The sequence below is a fragment of the Micropterus dolomieu genome, linkage group LG18, assembly GCF_021292245.1.
Source record: "Micropterus dolomieu isolate WLL.071019.BEF.003 ecotype Adirondacks linkage group LG18, ASM2129224v1, whole genome shotgun sequence".
In the NCBI taxonomy this organism is placed as follows: Eukaryota; Metazoa; Chordata; class Actinopteri; order Centrarchiformes; family Centrarchidae; genus Micropterus; species Micropterus dolomieu.
The window spans coordinates 4,463,776-4,482,713 of record NC_060167.1 but is presented as its reverse complement, the minus strand read 5'-3'; the positions used below and the strand labels follow the sequence as shown (position 1 = coordinate 4,482,713).

General features: G+C 39.6%; 2 protein-coding genes across 5 annotated transcripts in view; both read right to left on the bottom strand.

The window, feature by feature from the left end:
- LOC123956982 (polymeric immunoglobulin receptor-like) overlaps nt 1–18,938 on the bottom strand; it is a 97,841-nt gene that overhangs the window by 45,588 nt on the left and 33,315 nt on the right. The gene's annotated exons all lie outside the window — the stretch shown is intronic.
- The window catches only part of LOC123956423 (CMRF35-like molecule 8), a 13,034-nt gene continuing 7,183 nt past the window's right edge, over nt 13,088–18,938 (bottom strand). For 2 of the 4 annotated variants that reach the window (XM_046028594.1, XM_046028597.1), the window contains exons 5-8: nt 17,036–17,117; nt 16,202–16,297; nt 15,774–15,829; nt 13,088–13,554 (exon numbers count right to left, since the gene is read on the bottom strand). In XM_046028594.1, the coding sequence (XP_045884550.1) occupies nt 13,222–13,554; nt 15,774–15,829; nt 16,202–16,297; nt 17,036–17,117 (567 nt within the window). In that variant the 3' untranslated portion in view covers nt 13,088–13,221. The remainder of the gene's footprint in view (nt 13,555–15,773; nt 15,830–16,201; nt 16,298–17,035; nt 17,118–18,938) is intronic. The other 2 variants (XM_046028595.1, XM_046028598.1) reach the window with 2 other exon arrangements.

Sequence of the window (18,938 nt, the reverse complement as noted above, 5' to 3'; positions counted from 1 at the left end):
CAGACAACAGACCTCTGCCCGAGGATCTCAAGGTACGTGCTGGTGCGTATGGGACTAAAAGGTCAGAAATATAACAAGGCGAGAGGCCATGAAGAGCTTTAAAAGTGATCAATAGAATTTTAAAGTCAATTCTAAAACATACTGGGAGCCAGTGTAATGAAGCTAAAATAGGAGTAATGTGGTCATATTTCTTTGTTCTGGTTAAAAGCCTGGCAGCTGAGTTCTGGACAGTCTGGAGTCGATCAATAGATTTTTGGGTTAAACAGGTGAAAAGGCTGTTGCAATAATCCAGGTGTGATGAGATGAAGGCGTGTAAAATGGTCTCGGTGTCCTTAAAAGTTAACATTGATCTAATTTTAGCTATATTTCTAAGTTGATAAAAACATGATTGAACAAGCTTTGATGTGTGCTGCTCGAAATTTAAATTACTATCAAACCAGACACCAAGGTTCTTTGCCACAGGCTTAATGTGATTTACTAGGGAACCAGCAGATGGAAGTATTTGATATATGAACATATAAGTAAAAAACAGTTCTATATAAATAAGTAAAGTTTGCAAAGTACAATAAATACATGATAAATAGGCAGTAAACATTAAAAACTAATGTAGCCTATAACTGATAGCATCTCTGACTGCGCGATTACAGTCACCCAGCTGATGCGACACCGACGGACGCTGTGACAGGAATCAAGCGAACACGGTCTCGCACACTGAGTGGCTGACAGTTTGTGATCGGGTAAAGTAACTGGTCAAGTTTTGCAATATAAAAATGTATAATCTGAAGTACAGCCTTGCTCTGTTGGGAATGTGAGCTGCACAGAGCTCCTGAAGATAACGTGAGATCTGTGTTTTCAGTTAGTTTCGTTTTGCACAGGTCTCATCTATACAGTATGCAGCTGTGCAACAGGTCATATGTAATTAACGTCACTTTAAAATTACGGCTCCGAGGAAAGGACATCTCATTTCATTAAATGCTTGTTTCCTGGACTCCTCAACTCCTCCTCGACTCCTCGAGCTCACATCTCGGGTAGGAGGGACTAAGATGCACCGCAAGGAGTCAAGGATCGAGGAGGTAAGGAGGCAGAAATTCTGGAAATGAGAAAGGCCCTGGCAGGACTAAAGGCCCATTTATACTCCTGCGTAGGGTCTACGTGCGTACCTACGCCGTAGGCTACGCACGTAGCCATGCATTTATATCTATGAAGATTCTCAGTCATCCAGATCATAGTTATGACCTGGTCATAGTTCTGACCTTTGTGAAAACAGCCACAAGAAATGCAACAACATTGTGATGCCATACGTGTCTGATTTTCAACAAACACAAAATCCCTGTGTTTTTTAAACCCAAGAACACACTAAGACAGATGCTGGTCCACCCCAAAGACCGCACACCCAAACACAAGAAAAGTAATCTAGTGTATGCGGTCCAATGCAGTGAGGAATGCACAGACCTGTATATTGGGGAGACTAAACAACCACTACACAAACGCATGGCTCAACACAGAAGGGCCAACTCCTCAGGTCAAGACTCTGCAGTCTACTTACATCTGAAGGACAGAGGGCACTCGTTTGAGGACCACCAGGTGCACATTTTAGACAGAGACAATGTGGGGAAAAGACCTGTTTCAGATACAACAGTAAAATCACAATAATAAGTTTGACAATAAGAGTGATGACAGTTTGTACTTTGTTTTAAGACTGTAGATGTCTGCATCTGTGAGGCCTTGTTCACTGAAACCTGACAAATGACAGAGAAATCCTGGAATTGTTGAGTCGCCGTAAAAATAAATAATTAAATGCAGCGTCAGGAGGTGCTAGGCTAAGCTAGCGAGTTCAAGTGCATGGGCCTAGAGCTAACAAAATTAGCATTGAGTGATGAACAGTGCGATTATCCTACTGTTGTAGATTTCAACTAAAATTTATCTGTTTGACAACAACAAGTGTTCGACTGCTTAATCTTTTTCTGGTTTGTAAAGCTACTGTTTAATACTGAAACTACATAAGTTATGTTTTGTCAGACATTTTATTCCATGGTTAAACTGTTGCATTTGCACTGTGTTTTTGATTTCTGCAACATTGTTCTTTATATTTAAAAATGGATAAGCAGTCTAATTCGCTCTGTAATTCATTTGATATAAAAGGTATTTAAAAAATGTTGATTGTACCATTACTTTATTGTTATATATTATTAGTATTATGTATATATTTTGGTTAAAGTTAAAGGAATTAACATTTGAGAAACACATTTGAAAAGGTTAATGACTAATGAACTATTCTGGCAGTGTCAGTGCAGGCCAGGTTTTTTTCTTTGAGCTGAGTTGAAGTTATGGTGAGCCAACGCAGATGAGACCTCAAGATCCCTGGATTCAAGATCCCTGTTGTGAGGAATTCTGAACCAAAGACTGCTGATCTTATCCCTCTCCTGCCACAGCTGTAGGATAACCAGCATAAACTGCACAAAACCAGCACCACTTTAACTCAACTTGCAGCTCCACTTGCGCAACCCCACACTGACTAACTTTTCTATTTTGGACTTTCGATTTGGACAATTACCTTCCTCATCCTTTTTGAAAGTGCATCCCTGGTGTCTGCGGAACAAGAGTATTCATACATTAAATGGTGTATTATGATGTCCTGGATATTGTGATTTTGGCTATTGCTCATACAGAGTTTTCTGCAGACATTTTCTGTCTCTAGTACTTAAACGTTCCCAGGTTAGTTGTGCTACTGTTCTGTAATGAGCTTTCATATTTCACATATTCACATTTCTAATAAAAGGCATTTTTTCTAGGCAAACCTAAATTCTATGTTTTTTCAAACAGTCCTGGAAAAAGAAATGAGCAATACATCAATATTTGAAGCTAAGATATTTTGACAGAGAAATAACTGGAAGTAGGGGAAACACAATGTGACACCACAATGGTGGAACGAGCTGCCACATGCCACATGCCACATGCCACATGCCACATACCACATGCAAAGCTCTTGAACACTCATCTCTTCTGAGAACACTTCCTCTGATAACCTCTAACATGCACTTCCTCTGCTCTTCTTCCTCTGTCAACTTGCTTGTCTTGATTACACTATTTGTTAACTCTTACTGCTTCCCCTGGGTATCTACCACTTTTGATGCAGTATGTGTAGATTTTATTGTAGTATATTCTCTTTATGCCACAAATGTTGTACTTTTTACAGCTTTAGTTACTAGTAAATGTAAACTAGTTTAATGTTTTGTTATAAATTAAACTGCCCAACTGTTATACATGTACAGCTAGCTTTATTGCCAAGTAGTGTTTTACACATTTACACAGGAATTTGCTGTGGTGATAAGAGGCAAAACGTAGACAAACATACAGTCAACATAAATAAATGTAGAAATATATAAATATGAAATGGAAGAACAACGTTGCAGATACATACATGTGCATTATTCTGGGTCTAGGCCGTGCACAAGTAACGCAACGGATAACAACACAGATCAACAATCAACAACAAATAAATGCGACGTGCCAGGTCTGTGCCCGACACCAGATGAAACAGTATTTACATATGCAGAGACATTTGTATCATTTGCAAGGGGGGAGTGTCAGTGGGGGACCCGGGCCTTCTTAATGAGACTAGCTGCAGATGGGAAGAATCTGTTTTTGTGGCGAGAGGTTTTGGTCCTGATGGACCGCAGCCTCCTGCCAGAGGGGAGAATCTGAAACAGTTTGTGTCCGGGGTGGGAGGAGTCAGCTGCAATCTTTCCTGCTCGCCTCAGAGTCCTCGAGGAGTACAGGTCCAGAAGAGAAGGAAGATTGCAGCCAATCACCTTCTCTGCGGACCGAATGATGCGCTGCAGCCTGCTCTTGTCCCTGGCAGTGGCAGCAGTGTACCAGATGGTGATGGAGGAGGTGAGGATGGACTCAACGATGTGCATCATCATTGACTTTGGCAGGCTGAACTTCTTCAGCTGCCGCAGGAAGTACATCCTCTGCTGGGCCTTCTTGGTGAGAGAGGTGAGGTTCAGCTCCCACTTAAGGTCCTGGGAGATGATGGTGCCCAGGAAGCGGAAGGAGTCCACAGTGGTGGATGGGGAGTCAAACAGTATGATGGAAGAGGGCGGGGCTGGGCTCTTTCTGAAGTGAGAACTCATTATATAGGGTATATAAAGTAACTTAAGTCATTTTTTATGTAAAACATTTCATAGTTCCAGCTTCACAGAAGTATTTTAATATGTTTTATATATTTGTAATAATTTTGAGGTTGATTTTTCTGCTTTTACATTAAAGCATGAGTAATAATATCTAATGATATATAAAACAAATGTGCTGCTTAATGTGATGCATGCTAGACTGAACACACAATAAAACCTTCAGGAGCAAGCATTTCTTTTTCTTCGGCTGCACCAAATGGAAACCACCTTTTTCCGTGCACTCTACGGGAATTTCACCTCATGATGATCCATCCAAGAGTTGTTGAGATATTTCCTTCATAACCACAAATTTCAGCCTCATTGTGACTCTGGAGGAAAGTAATTAGCATTTATCACCTGGTATCAATTAATGTCCAAACCACTGACGAACTGACCAACTGACAGACCGACGTTGCCATCCTTATAGTTGCTGGTGGACAAACTATGACAACATCAAGCATATTTCTTCAAACATTTCTTGTTATTGCAAAGTTTTTCCAGCAAAATCAATTCCACCAACAAAGTACCACAAAACACAGAGATATTCACAGTCTCTTTATCTACATAATCTACCTGTACTGTACTATTTTGTATTTTCCAGTGTGGTTTCATGTAACAGGACCTAACTACCACTGTTTATTATCAGAAATAAACAAAGATGAAAGCTAGAAAAGACATCAACCTCCACGCCAAAGAGGATGAAAGTCAAGTCACTGCTAACGTCATACATTACGTCTGCTTTGGTCTTTCTAGTCATCACCCCCACACAGGGAGGAGCTGTTGTAAATGTGGTTTTCTGTGTACAAAAGGTGTGTGTTTCTTCTGCAAGCTGGTAATAACTATTATTACAGATTAGGAGCAACATCAGTAAAAACAGACAGAAAAACTCATAAAACAAAACTTAGAGATCAGATTCCACACATTATTATATCTTTTCCTTTATGCAGGATTTGATTGTTAAGAGATCACCCTTCAGCACAAATGTTAACATTTTTAAAATTGCCCTCCACTGGTTCTGAGAAACAATGAAAATAGGAATCTAAATAATGAAAACATAAAAAACTAAAGTATAATGATTGAGACTGAATCTGTCCTGGTGTTCATGCTGACTCACTGTCATGACTTACTGGGACACTTGACATAGAAGCCATCATTAATTTTATTAACACCTTTCCTCTTCCTGCTTTGACCAAAATATCTGCTGTGGTAAAAAAATATCTATTGTGTAACAGCCTTTTAAATGAATAGTTTCACAGTATCTGAAATGTGTGGGGTTGATTGTTCTTGTGTAGTTTGTATGATGCTTTGGCAATATTGTTGTTATACATTCATGCCAATAAAGCTAATTTGCGTTCACTTCACAGCCAGTATGGATCAAAATTACAGTTACACTTTAAGTTCACATACAGGAATGTGAGTATTGTTTTAAGACTTGATAAAAAGTCAACCTATTTTTAGAGTATAAACATGCACAGTGAAACACAACACTAAATCTGTGGTGATAAAACTGATCAGTTGTTCAGGGTTCTGGTTGTTGCTGATACAGTCCTGCGGTCACATGAGTGTAGAATGCTGCTCTGAACATGTGCAGGAAATGATGATCTTGATGCAGACTGAGTCAGTCAGAGACAGGATATCAGAGATGAAAAAAAAATTTGAAAAAAAAAAAGTAAATGCTTTTTCTAGAGTCAACAACAAAGAAAATTACAGAGCTAAATGAGTAATGAGTAAAAAGAACAATGTGCTTCTTCACATACAGTATGAAGGGTCTGATTTCTTCTGCTATTTTCAATTATGATTTTGGCTTCCAATAATTATGAAAACATTATTATTATTAAATTATGAAAAAAAATATCAGTATTTTTGTGCCCCATCCTGTTTTACTATGATGCTCTCGTTTTGAATTGTGTTATTAACCGTTCTGTTTGCAGAAGAACTTGTATTTGTTTCCTGTGTAATCACATGTGATGGTGGTTTTTAACTGTTCTGTACGCAGTTTGAATAAATTGTCTCTGGCAGCCGTCTGTCTCTGCAAATAAAAAAGGCAAAATGTGAAATGTAAGTAAGTGGGAAAATTTTATTTCTACAGAGCCTTTTAAAACCAGAAGTACAATCTTCTTCATGGGTGCACAGAAAATCCCAAAATATAAAATACAGCAAGAACTCAAAGGAGTGGTTAAACATAACAAAATATAAAAAGAACAACACAGAACCATTGGAGGATAAATTATAAAAAAGTGGTGATAAGGCTGTTTGATACAAGTAGGGTTTTAAAAGTTTATGACTGTGCTACTTTGTACTTTGAATCATGTCACAGTTTAAGGTTAGCAATCCAGTTTAGTGTCAGCCTTCAGTAGCCAGCATTCACACCGCAATTCCTCCAGAAATTGCATTGTCTAGTTTGGTTCTTGGACCTGTTTGGCTCTTTGAGACATACGGGCCATTTTTCCACAAATGAAAATGGCCAAAAGAAGCTGTACCTGACTTTCACTTCTGCTTGTGTTTTCTCCACTTTTAAGGAATACACACCACAATAAGTCAAATTTTTTCTTCTTTCTTTATTCAATAACAGCAAACCATGTTTACGTGTTTTTGAACTGTCAAAAACAATTCTACATGAATAAATTAAAAAAGCATTACTTCCTGTGTGCAAAAGTTTTATTTTGTCAGATGTGTTCACTAACAGAATGGATGTTGTATCAAATTCAAACATTATTGACTTGTGTTAATAATCCAAACATATTTACATGAAATCATAGACAGTCGGCGTATTAACCTTTTATTAACAGACTGGATGTTGTATCACTGTTTTGTCAGCCAAATTACCCAGTGAGAGGCAGAATACGTTCAAATGAGGATTAAATATATAAGACAGTTATTGGACCCTGTGGTTTTACTTTGTGAACCAGTAGAACTACTGTGACCTGTGTTAAATGGACCCTGGCACCTATTTCCAGGAAAAACGCCTAAAATAAATCAGTAATATCTCCTCAACCATTGGGCCTAGATGCATAATTCTGGTCTCCTTTGAAAGGTCAGAAGCTAAGGAATATAAATCCGATACATTACCGTATTTATTTTACCATTACAGACTACATGGTGATGCAATACAGAAAAAATATGATATTTTCATCCTCACCTGGTAAAAAAAGCTATATTTTAATGCAATAAACCATCATAAGGTAGATTATAATGCACCTGAATATCTTCTAATACACTTGGAATACAACTGTAACTGTAAATTTGATGAAAAGGAACCGATATACAACAGGCGAATTTCCATGTTTTGGCCATGTTTACTGTTTATATGTTCACTTTTATTGGTAGTTATGTTCAAAACATTATTTCTATCTTTCTATCAAATCTCTTATATCAGGAATCGGGCGGCAGAAATCTTTTTACGTTTCATCCGTGAGAGGTAGAGAAGAAGAAAGCTCCTCATTTTGTTGATCTTGGATGCTGAAATCCTCAGTCGAATGATTTAACTGAAATTGGTTTTGTCAGCCCCGCGACCCTGTACACAGGATAAGCAGTAGACGACGGATGGATGGTTTTGTCAGTTCCTCTTTTCATTGGTTGGTTGATCTGCTGTTTCTACTGTTACGACCCCCTGTTGGTCTAGAGGAGTGGGGGCCATAAACATATAGGCACAACTGGTATAGATCTTAACAAGGTAACTTTTATTGGTAACAGAAGAGATGTAGACAGGTAACAATAAACAAAAGGAGGGTGGACGAGGGTGCTGCGAAAATAACAAGTTAAAATAAAAAGGTAATTAATGTGGTGACGAGCCATTGGTTGAGTGGAAACAGAGGGAACCAATGGGCGGGACTGATGTCAGCACCCCAGAAACCAGGAATTAGGCGGGTCTTCATTCCCCAGGGACACAGCCTACTTGGTAGAGAGACAGAAAAAGGGGAAACACAAAGGTGACAGCGACAGCCGTGACACTACACCGACCGTTTCCTTAGATGTTACACACACAACTTCTAATCTACTTCCTCGTCCTTCTTTCACTTTGGTTTTATATAACAAATCCAAAGAACAAGAAAAAAACATTTGTAAGGAGCATTAATCCAAAATAAGCAGAATAATCCAGGGAAATGTCAAAGAGACTCGACAACCAGGCTTGGGAGGGTTACTTTAATGTAATCCGGTACAATTACTAATTACTTGTTAAAAAATGTCATCAGTAATGTAATCCAAGTACCAGAAAATAAAAGTAATGTAACCTGTTACTTTTGGATTACTTCAATACCAAATACTCAAATAAAGACAAGATTTTTAGAGAAACATACAATTATAAAATGTCTCATTCCCATGAAATCAAAGTCGATGTTTAGGCCTAAATGTTTTTATATGATGCCTTGCACTAGGTCTGTAAGTCATATGGCAGGATCTGGTCCATCAATGACAAAAAATGTTGTTTTGTAGGTATTGTAGGTAGTGTGTCATTTCTTGTAAAACTAAAATGTTGGTGAATCATCCTGCACTGGGGGGCCTGCATTCATTTATGTTTCCCAGCTGCTCTGCCTCAACTCTGTGATTTATTGAGTCCCCTGATGGACAGATAGATACTCAAGCACTGGAGGTTTTCAGGCCAGTGGTGGTGGGACCTGGTGGGGAATGATTGTGGGGAGCCGTGGCGGACGAGCAGGCCACGAAACTGCGCTCAGCAGCCTCCAAGGACCGAACACAGCCTCATTAGTTGACTCAACCCCAGGGTCGACACAAGCCAAAGCAGCAAGAAAACCACTTGCAAAAAATGTGTTTTTACTGGAAACACGTAAATAGCAAATAGCAGTCTGCTCTCCGTTTAATGGAAACTTTGTGCTTAAAGTGATCCCTATGTGTAATCCCCATTTTTACAAAATGTACCTGTAATCTGATTACGTCTTTATTTTTAGCTCTGTAACGGGATGTAATCTATTACTCCCCAACCCTGTCAACAACATACTGAAATGAGACAGAGACTTAGGAAAATGACAAACGAGGCACAGGTGGGACACATAGGCAGTTTTACCATTGAGCACTGATGGGCAATTGACCAGGGCTTCGTCCGCCAGGAGACCTTGCGATTTCTCCCTCCTTTTAAAAGTAACCTCTTGTGTGTTGCTTCGGTGCAGGCGTGCAGCCTTTGCCTGAGTTACCTGAGTGAACTCACTGTATTCCAGTGTTGGCGTTTTAAGGTACCTTATAAAATTGGTAGTATTGAACGCAGCTCTTTAAACACAAGTAAACACAACTCTCAAATATTTGCCTATAATCTGGTTTACTACAGCGGTATGAACCCAAAAAAGACATTTTGCTTTAGTAAAATTACAACAAGCTGATCAAAATGATGCCGAACTAATTACATAATGATACTCAGGGAGGATGCTTTTTTCTCTCGTGAAAATAACACACACACACACTCCTGGTGAACTGTGGATTGATCCCTTTAGCGTCATAGGTCAACATTGTGGGAGAAGCCCTGTAGCGTCTGTTTTTGACGGTAAAGGCAGGTATATGATATTTAAGAGAAAAGACTGAGTAAGGAGGTGGTTGGGGCAGCTGGAGGACCAGAACTCTAACTTTGAACCAGGAGAATGGGGTTCGTATCCAGTGTGAAACAAAAAGTCAACATTAAATATTTTTATTTAGGCAAGTTACGGTAATTGACATAAGTGACGTTAATTTTAACTACTTACGTGTTAACTGACGTACGTAGTTATTTTAACTGAAACCATGATCTTTTCCTAACCTTAAGAAATTAGTTTTGTTGCCTAAACCCAGCAAAGTACTTTAGTGCTTAAGCCAAATATCAATGTTTCATGAGTTTAATAACGCGCTATTTTCGATGTTTTGTTTTACTTTGAAAGTCTATCCGGACGTTGCATATTTGTTGCTAACTTATATTTGTCGTTGCTCAGCGTCGCTAACTACACGTCAAAAAATTACGCAAAAGGGCTACCCAGGTCGTTAACAAGCGACGCCACAGGGCCTTAACCGAGCGTCAACATGTGACGAGTCGGGAGTGAGAACGTGTTGGCAATGAAAACGCAGAAACGACAGATGCTAGCTGTGTTTAACTCTGAGTGCTGTGAGTGGGTAAGGGGAGAGAGACTGATTTAAAAGGTGTCACTTTCAAAAATGTCATAAAGCCTCATAGCTGTGTGTTCGGGCATGTTTACTGGTGTAACAGGGACACTGCGCTGCTTGTCATCATAGAAACAGATCATCAGATTGTGATGTTTATTGCAGCTTCAGTAATATCGGCTGCCTTCCTTTCGACACACAGTTCTGCTGTTCACAGGAGCAAATGTCTTGTGAGTGTTGCTATTATTCACAACTTATAACCAATCAGACAGTGCCGTGGGTGAGAAGACTCCAACCTGGTGATTGCCTACAGACAGACAGAGGCAGTTGGATCAGAGCCAAAGCACATTTTAAAATGAATTTAACCCAAACAAAACTACGTATCCATCCAAACTTCCTCGCTTACTTTTCTCTAAGCAATCTCTTGTTTTTTTTATAAAGTTGTATCACAGAGCAACTCAGTGGCCCACTGGAGCAGAGAGGTTTATTTGCGCAAGTGAAGATAAATCCACTTTTTAATCCCAAAAAATTTAATTAAAAAGTTAATTTAATAAGTCAATTGCAGACATAACAAGTGGCTTTAGGATTGCTTTTGTTTTCCAATTTAAAATAGTTTGACACTACAGACATTTCTGCCACAGACTGCTCTCTGATTATGACACTTGTGTAGCAAGTAAAGCAAATAAAAACATCAGAGAAACAGAGTTCCACATGGGGGGCCCATGTGTTTCTTTGCCCATGGCCTCCAAATCACTAAAAACGCCCCTGCTAATGACTGAATTTTTTTTCCCTTTTACATAAAAATGTTTCCACTTTAAATGTGAAAAATTTAACCTGAATGCAGGAAACGGATTAATGCTCAAAATGTTAAAATTTTATCGTAAACCCAATTTCATGTCTCATCTCCTCTTGTGAGTTAATATGATGTTATGACTTGACCATTGTGGATCCCTAGAAATAAGTATAATACTGAAAGCTAAAAAAAATAAAGTAGACCTGGAGTCAAAATGGGGAATCTAAAAGTTAGAGCAAAGGTCTTGCGACAAGAAAGACTATATTTCGAGTAGTACACAGGTGGCAAATGTGCCCTTAAGCAAGAAACTAACCGACTTTCTCTTCCACCACCAGTTTAGTGTATAAATGTGTGAAGCAGGGTGTTACTGAAGTAGAACAAAAATATGATAACAAAGGTTGCAGAAGAAACTAAATTAAAAGAGAATCCTTCAATATGTGAGTACCAGATTGATTGTGACCTCTGACTTAAGGCCATGTCAAATAATTTCTCCTGATTATTTTGTCTGTGTGGATTAGATAGAGAGCTATATCTGTTTTGTTATAACATCTTCTTGAATTAGAGCTGCCCCCGACAAAAGATTTTTCTAGTCGACTAGAAGTCATTAGGTCAAGCCATCAGAAAATGGTTTGTTCCAGGGCTGAGAAAGAATTTTATAAGTAACCTTGTTAACACTGTGCTACAATACAGAGAAATACAAAACCATATTTTACAAGTGGCACAAAGCGTGCTACTGTAATATGAGAAACGGTAATGATTCTGAATGCGTCTGAAAAACCAGCAAGGAGAGTCAACATTTTGTTAATTTATTTAAACACAGTATAAAATCACACACACACACACATCTCATTGTTCATAACATGGAAATAAATTACTTCCAGCTTCACAAGAAAAATCCTCGTAGGCTTATCAACACAATGGATGATGGATACCATTATATACAAGTCATTCAATACAAACATGCTCCTCTCCTGAACCCGCCAGTATCTTCGTCGTCCCTGGAGTCAGAGTCCTGGTAAAGATGTAAATCCCATCGGTACTGTGTTCTCTGTCTAACTGGGCTCTGCCACACTCGGCTCTCCTTCAGAGGTCCAAAGCTCCTGCGCCAGGTACTCTGAGCTCCCAGTCTAGGTAGAGTGAGCTACTAGGCTGCTAACTGAGCTAACTGCAGTTCAAGTTAGCAGTCGTGTCGTATATGATACCATAGACATGGAAACTGATCAGCCATAACACGGCAAAATGAATAGCACGGATTATCTCGTTACCATGGCACTTGTCAGTGGGTGGGATATATTAGACAGCAGGTGAACATTGTGTCCTCAAAGTTGATGTGTTGGACAAGCATGAGGATTTGAGCACTTTGATAAGGGCCAAAAACAAAATTTTTGAAAAAGTGAATGCTGGTTCTGATACATACCAGAGGGCTCTACAGAGGATTATTGGTACCCTTCTACTGACCATCAGTGATATTGGTGAGCTGAGGTGCCTACAACCAAAGGATACTAAAAGTACCCACCCAGCCACGGCCTGTTCACCCTGCAGCTGTCTAGAAAGACATACAGAAGTGTTGCACCACCAGACTACAGAGCAGCTTCTCTCCCCGTGGCTGGTAGACTCTTTAATTCATCCTCAGCTCTGCATCCCTGAATGACCTCATTGTCGTGGAAATTATATTCCTGGTGAAGGGTTGAGCAAAGAATTGTGTAACAACCAACCGTTGTCTTTGAAGAATTTATTTAACAAAAGAGAATAAACAGAAGTACTAAAACACATATAAAGCTGGTCCAGAGACCTGCAGCCTAGGGCAGCATCGGGCGTCTGGCCCCGAGCAAAGGGATGCATCATCATTTACACAGTCTACGTTTCTATGTTTTGGGGAACAGAGATCCTCTCTCAGCCTTGAATGAACATTCAATGAGAGGAGAGAAACAACAAGAGAGGAAAACATCAAAACAATCTCACAGCTCTGACCTAAACCCTAGTAAATGTGGACAGACCAACATAAGGAGTATAGGAGAGGAAAGGTTAAGGATAAAAACACAATACATATCTATATCAATAATAATAATGATAATATTAAAAGATCATACATAAACGATTAAATGTAAGAGGACACAATTTTCTGCCATAACACTCATGAATGACCTGAAATTTTGGCCATACATGTATTAAATGTCATAAATTCCTAACAGGGCTGATCTTTGCTCGGTGCTGCTGTGGCTTGTTGACTGTTGCGTAGAGAGGATCCTCTGAAGAGCTGGACGGCTGGTTGACAGTAGAGTAGGTTTCACTTTGCTTCACAGCAGAATATTCGCAGGCAGCAGAGCTGGGTTTGAGGATCACTGCCTCACCACCAACTCTGTCAGAGCTGCTTTGGAAGTTGACGGTAGAGTAATGCAGCGAGGCAGAGGGGTTTGTGGGAAAGTTGGCATTGGCATAAATCGTGTTCATCTCATTTCCTGAGTCTGGAGTCTGGACGGGCTGCTGTATCTCCTCGTAGACATAATCCTACCAGGGAAGAAAGAAAAATGCAGTCTGAACAAATCGTGTTGAATCCATATAATAAGAACTCAGTATATAAAATGTCCTCAACATTGTTGGTTGAATTACAAACAGATTCATTTTTGGAAAGATTATTTCCAGGGCCTCTAGTTTTACTGTGGTGTCGTTTTGTGTTACAGACTAATGCGAACATCAGCACAGGTTTGTACAAAACCAGGAGTAACTGATTTAAAAGGTACTTTAATTAAAATAAAAGCAAATAAAATAAAAGAACGAAAGCTGTGTTGGTTGTCCCGTGCCACACCAGCTTCTGAAATGTTTTAATGTGTTTTCACAGTTTAACAACTTTATTCCTCCTCGTTCAAGTGAAATAATAAATATGAAATGAAATACAGTACATCTTGCTGTAGCTACTCTGCAGTGGGTTTCTGATCATTATCTCATGTGGTAACAGTATAATACTTTATAGGGAGTGTTTTGTTTACAAGTTATCCTCCTGGGTTTCTCTTTAGAATCTTTTTAGAAAACTGGGAAGAAATGTGTTTGCCAGTTGTTTATCAGAGGCCGTAACGCACCTGAATATAAATCTGACCACTGTAGGTTAAATATTCATAACAAACATGCAACGGTAGCGGTCGTCTTATGCTCATTCACACAGACTTCACTTGGTTAAAAACTTGAAATGACGTTAAAGCAGCATTGAACACACAGGGTTCAGATGTTGGTTTTGGTTGTTTTAGTTGTTTGATAGGCTGCGTCATTAACAAGCAAGCGTGAAAAAAGATGACAGCGTAGCCTGCAGCAGGGGATAGCTGTGACAGCGCTGTCAGTGATGCTGCTGTTGGGCCTCAGGGCAGCAGTCCATCAGGTGCTCCCTCTGGACCTCAAGAGGCAAAAGTGATGCACGGTGACTTCCCCTCCCCCCACCTTCAACTTTAGTGCAGGTCGACCCGCGGTTCTGGGGGTCTTCTCACTGTCTGGCAGCGCGGGTGCTGCTCGGCAGGGTGTCTCTATTGGCGTTGGCGGTGAACCTATGGCCGTTGGCATCAGAACACCTGCTGTCTCTGAAAGCCCTTCACGTCCCGGGTTTTGGAGAAAGGGGGTGGCTGGCCTCATGTCGAGGGCTGGCCCCCAACCGAGCGGGTGAAGACTGCACACCAATGTGGTTCAGCACATCTGAGCTCGCTTCGGGAGAGCAGAGGTAGATCTTTTTGCCAACCGGCACAACACCAACTGCCCACTGGATGCGTTCCGTAAGCGCCTGTCTTCCTGTTCGGTGGGATCCGTTTTGTCTTTCCTGCAAGGTCTGATGGAGAAGGGACTGTTGCACAGCAGCTATCTCTTCTGTCATGGGTTTTGGTGACAGGACAATCTTCACCCAGCCCCTCGTGATACGCTTTCTGCAGGGTGTGAGAAGACAGCGACCAGTGTTGTGACTCAGGAAGTTAATCGGGAGCAGGACAGCCTCATGGTTTGTCTTCATTTGGCTCATACAATCCAGTTCGATCTTCTGTTCCGTGCCTTTGGTAGCGTTCTCAGAATGGAAAATGTGTGCTGACATACTGTTCTTGCATCTCTCTCGATTATTGGTACTATGCTGATGTACAAAATAGAATTTCGATGATGACTGATAGCTAATAGGATGGAACCATGTTAGTATGCTTCAATAAGCTAGTTGGCTTCTTATATTTTATGTTGTGCTAAATGTAAGTAAATTTCAGTTCATTTAGAAAGCAATATAGGTTATCTTGGCCATGCGATGGGCTGGCAACCTGTCCAGTGTTTACCCTGCCTTTCGCCCAATGTACGCTTGGATTGGCTCCAGCCCCCCACGACCCTGTACACAGGAAAAGCAGTTGACGGTGGATGGATGGATATAGGTTATCTTCCATAATCTGTATAACTTGAGTTGCCTTGTTGCCTTTACGTTAGCTTTGTTACATTACATGTTAGCTACAGTACTAACACAGCATTGTAGCTATTTGGTTATATAGTGAAGTTATATTTTCTGTCTGTTACGTCTATAGACAATTATCATTGTATGGTGCTTGAGACTCATTTATATTTTGGTAACTTTAGTAATTGTTTTTCATTTCTCAGTTTCACCCTTTCTCTGTTAATAAGCTGATTTACGACGATCCCAGTCTTCAGTGCTTGATTAGGGAAGGTGTTTAGCTGCTGGTCAGATTACACAGGGTTACGTGCATGCACGACAAGACACTGACCTGTTTCATGTTCTGTGATACTGCTTCTTTTCCTGTGGTCTTTGAATGTGAACGTCCTGGCAGAAATAAAAAGAGAACAACAAAAAAATAAACAAACAAAAGGACACAAAGTGGATTAATTCACCCTTTTTTTTTAATCAAATCGACACACATCTATTGACTCTATCTACGTAGTCTCCCTGTACTGTCCAGCAAAGTTATACTCTGGACTTTGTATTTTTCTGTGTGGATTCATGTAACAGGACTTAACTACTACTTTTTATAATCAGAAATGAGCAAAGATGGAAGCTAGAAAAAACACAAACCATTTCCTCCAGGAGGAAAAGACTTTTTAGACATCACCCCCACACAGGATGGAGCTGTTGTGAATGTGGTTTTCTGTGTACAAAATGTGCGTGTTTCTTCTGCAAACTGGTAATAACTCTTACGTCTGTAGAAAAGGATCACAATTAGCACAAACAGCAGCAGCAGCAGCAGCAGCACAACTACGCAGACGATCACAGTAATGACGACCTGAGAGCCACCTGCAAGATAAACCAGATAACAAAATAAAAATCCAGACTTGCTCAAAACACAGTCAGTATGAGTCACCATCATCCAGATCTGTCTGTATTGAGTAATTAAAAGGGTTATTTAAAGAAACTTTAATGTTTTTAAAATATTCCTCCTCTTGCTCTCCTCTAGCAGAAGGTTAAAGATATCAAACATGCTGTCTTACAATGACTCTCAGTAGACACAGTAGTTGACTGGGTTAAAGAAAGAGGAGCTGTGGATGATGTTGGTGATACTATTGGTGATATTGAAAAAAAAAAAAAATTTAAATTGGCAAGAATTAGACTCTAGTTTCAATTTCTGACTCTGGTTCTGAAAAACAATGAAAATAGGAAATCAAATTAGTTGAGTGAATGTGTGGCAATACCACTTTTACCACAACATTTGATCATGTCAAAGTAGAAAAAGTACGGGTGAAAATAATTGAATGAATGAGACTGAAATTCAGTTTAAGGGTCCTGATATTGTTCATGCTGACTCACAGTCATGACTTACTGAGATACTTAAAAACAACAGAGTAGTCGTTAATGATTTTATTAACACCTGTGCTGTTCCTGCTGTGTCAAGTCAAAACATCTTCTATGAATAATCTTTTGTGTTAAAATCTTTTACAGACTTTAAAACACAATGTTGTAAAACAGCTTTTAAACATTCCTCCTCCCCCTCCTCTTGTTCTATTAAGGTTTAAGATATCGAACGTGCTCTCTTACCACGACTCTCAGCAGACGCAGTATTTGACTGGGTTGAAGAAACCAGAAATGTCGATGATGTAGATGATACGGCTGGTGATACGGAAAAAAAAACAAACTTACACCTCAGATTTCTTTCAACAATCTTATTTTATCATTTTTCTTGTGAAGTATGGGTTTGTTAATAGATTCTCCTCAAGCACAAATATTAACATTTTTAAAATTGCACTCTACTGGTTCTGAAACACAATGAAAATAGGAAACTAAATAATGATTAAAAAAAATAAAGTATAATGAATGAGACTAAATCCATTCTGCTGCTTCTGGGACACTTGTCATCATTACGGTTATTAACACCTAACACAATTCTGTCACATCACTGCAGCTGCTCTGAACATGGAAGTGCAGGAAATGAAAACAAGAGCTAAAATAGCAACAAGCGATCTTACTGCATATTGAGCCAGTCAGTCACAGGATATCACTGCTGGCTGCCATTTGAAAAAAAAGTCAAATGCTTTATCAAAGTGGCTTCTTTACAAAGCAAGTTACAGAGCTTAATAAATAATAAAAAACAGTTTGCTTCATCACATACAGTGAAGGGGTTCATTTCTTCTGCTACTTTCAATTATGAGTTTGGCTTTCAATAATTATGAAAACAAGATAAAAGATTTTTTGTGCTGCATTCTAATTTGCAATGATGCTCTTGTTTTGACTGGTTAATAATCTGGTGTTTTATGTGGCATATTTGTTAAGATGGAGCCAAGAGGATGGGCAGAGAGCTTTTGGTCAACAAGAAAGGTAAAACCAATTCAGCTGTTAGTGTTAGACTGTCGTTACACACTGTAGCAGTTCCAAAACTCAATATAGGTCAATATTTCCAAAGTATATCATATCATTTAATTGTGATCTCATAATTGATCAAAATAATTTTGATGGTGATTTTTGCAAATAATTAAGCAGGTCCAATAGGATGCTCTTGCCAGGACTGAAATAACTTATTTATACTAATTTAATATCTTATTTATACTTTTCTTTTGAAAAGTGCACAAAGCCATGTCACGCTTTCGATATTAATTCGGTTGGACAGATACTTTGCCAAAGCATTGGCGAAAAACAACATTATTACAAAGTTTTGAGAATGTCTTCTCTTTATTATGAAATTGTGGCGCAACAGATCAGGCTATGGCGGGCGGCATTGGACTGGGAAAATGGGAAACACAGGACCATATATTAAGTCATATCCCTATTTACATTCAAACTGATGGTAATTTTGGGACATTATAAGTGTTATAATAAATAACTTGTTACCAGCAGGCTGCTAGTGCCAACCATCATGCACCTATGTCTTTTTGGCTAATTTGCCATTCATTTCATTCCACGATCATCATGGATCAGCTATAAAACCTGACTGCCGGGGGGGTCCTGGCTAGGGGAGGAGGTTGGTGGGTTTCGATTCAGGCTGTGCTGAGCTTCATTTGGGATCTGTGGGAGCTTGTGGTTCAGGGCTTTGGCTTCTGCTCTAGGAGAACACTCTTTGAGCTTTTGCTTATGTCTGGGTCCAATGCGTTCTCATCTCAGTGCGTCATTACCTACCTGCTACTTGTTACCTGCTAGCACATCGGCCGTGAGCTGCAGGGTTAACCGGTCAACATGCATAAAGTCATTGACTTATAGCATTAACATTTCTGATGGTTATGGTAAGGGTAGGGCTTTGAACACCTTTAAGACTTTGCACCCAGAGCGTCTTCAACTACTACTTTGTCACTACAAATGACTGCTTTGTCACTTTTTATGAAAGCGTAGGTTTTGGACGCCCTGAGATGAGAACGGTCTGCTGGGTCAGGTGGTTCCTGCACTTGGGGTCGGGTTGCCTCTGGCTGGGCTGGGTGCTCCTCAGCATTGTTCTCTGCTGTTCTACCTCGGG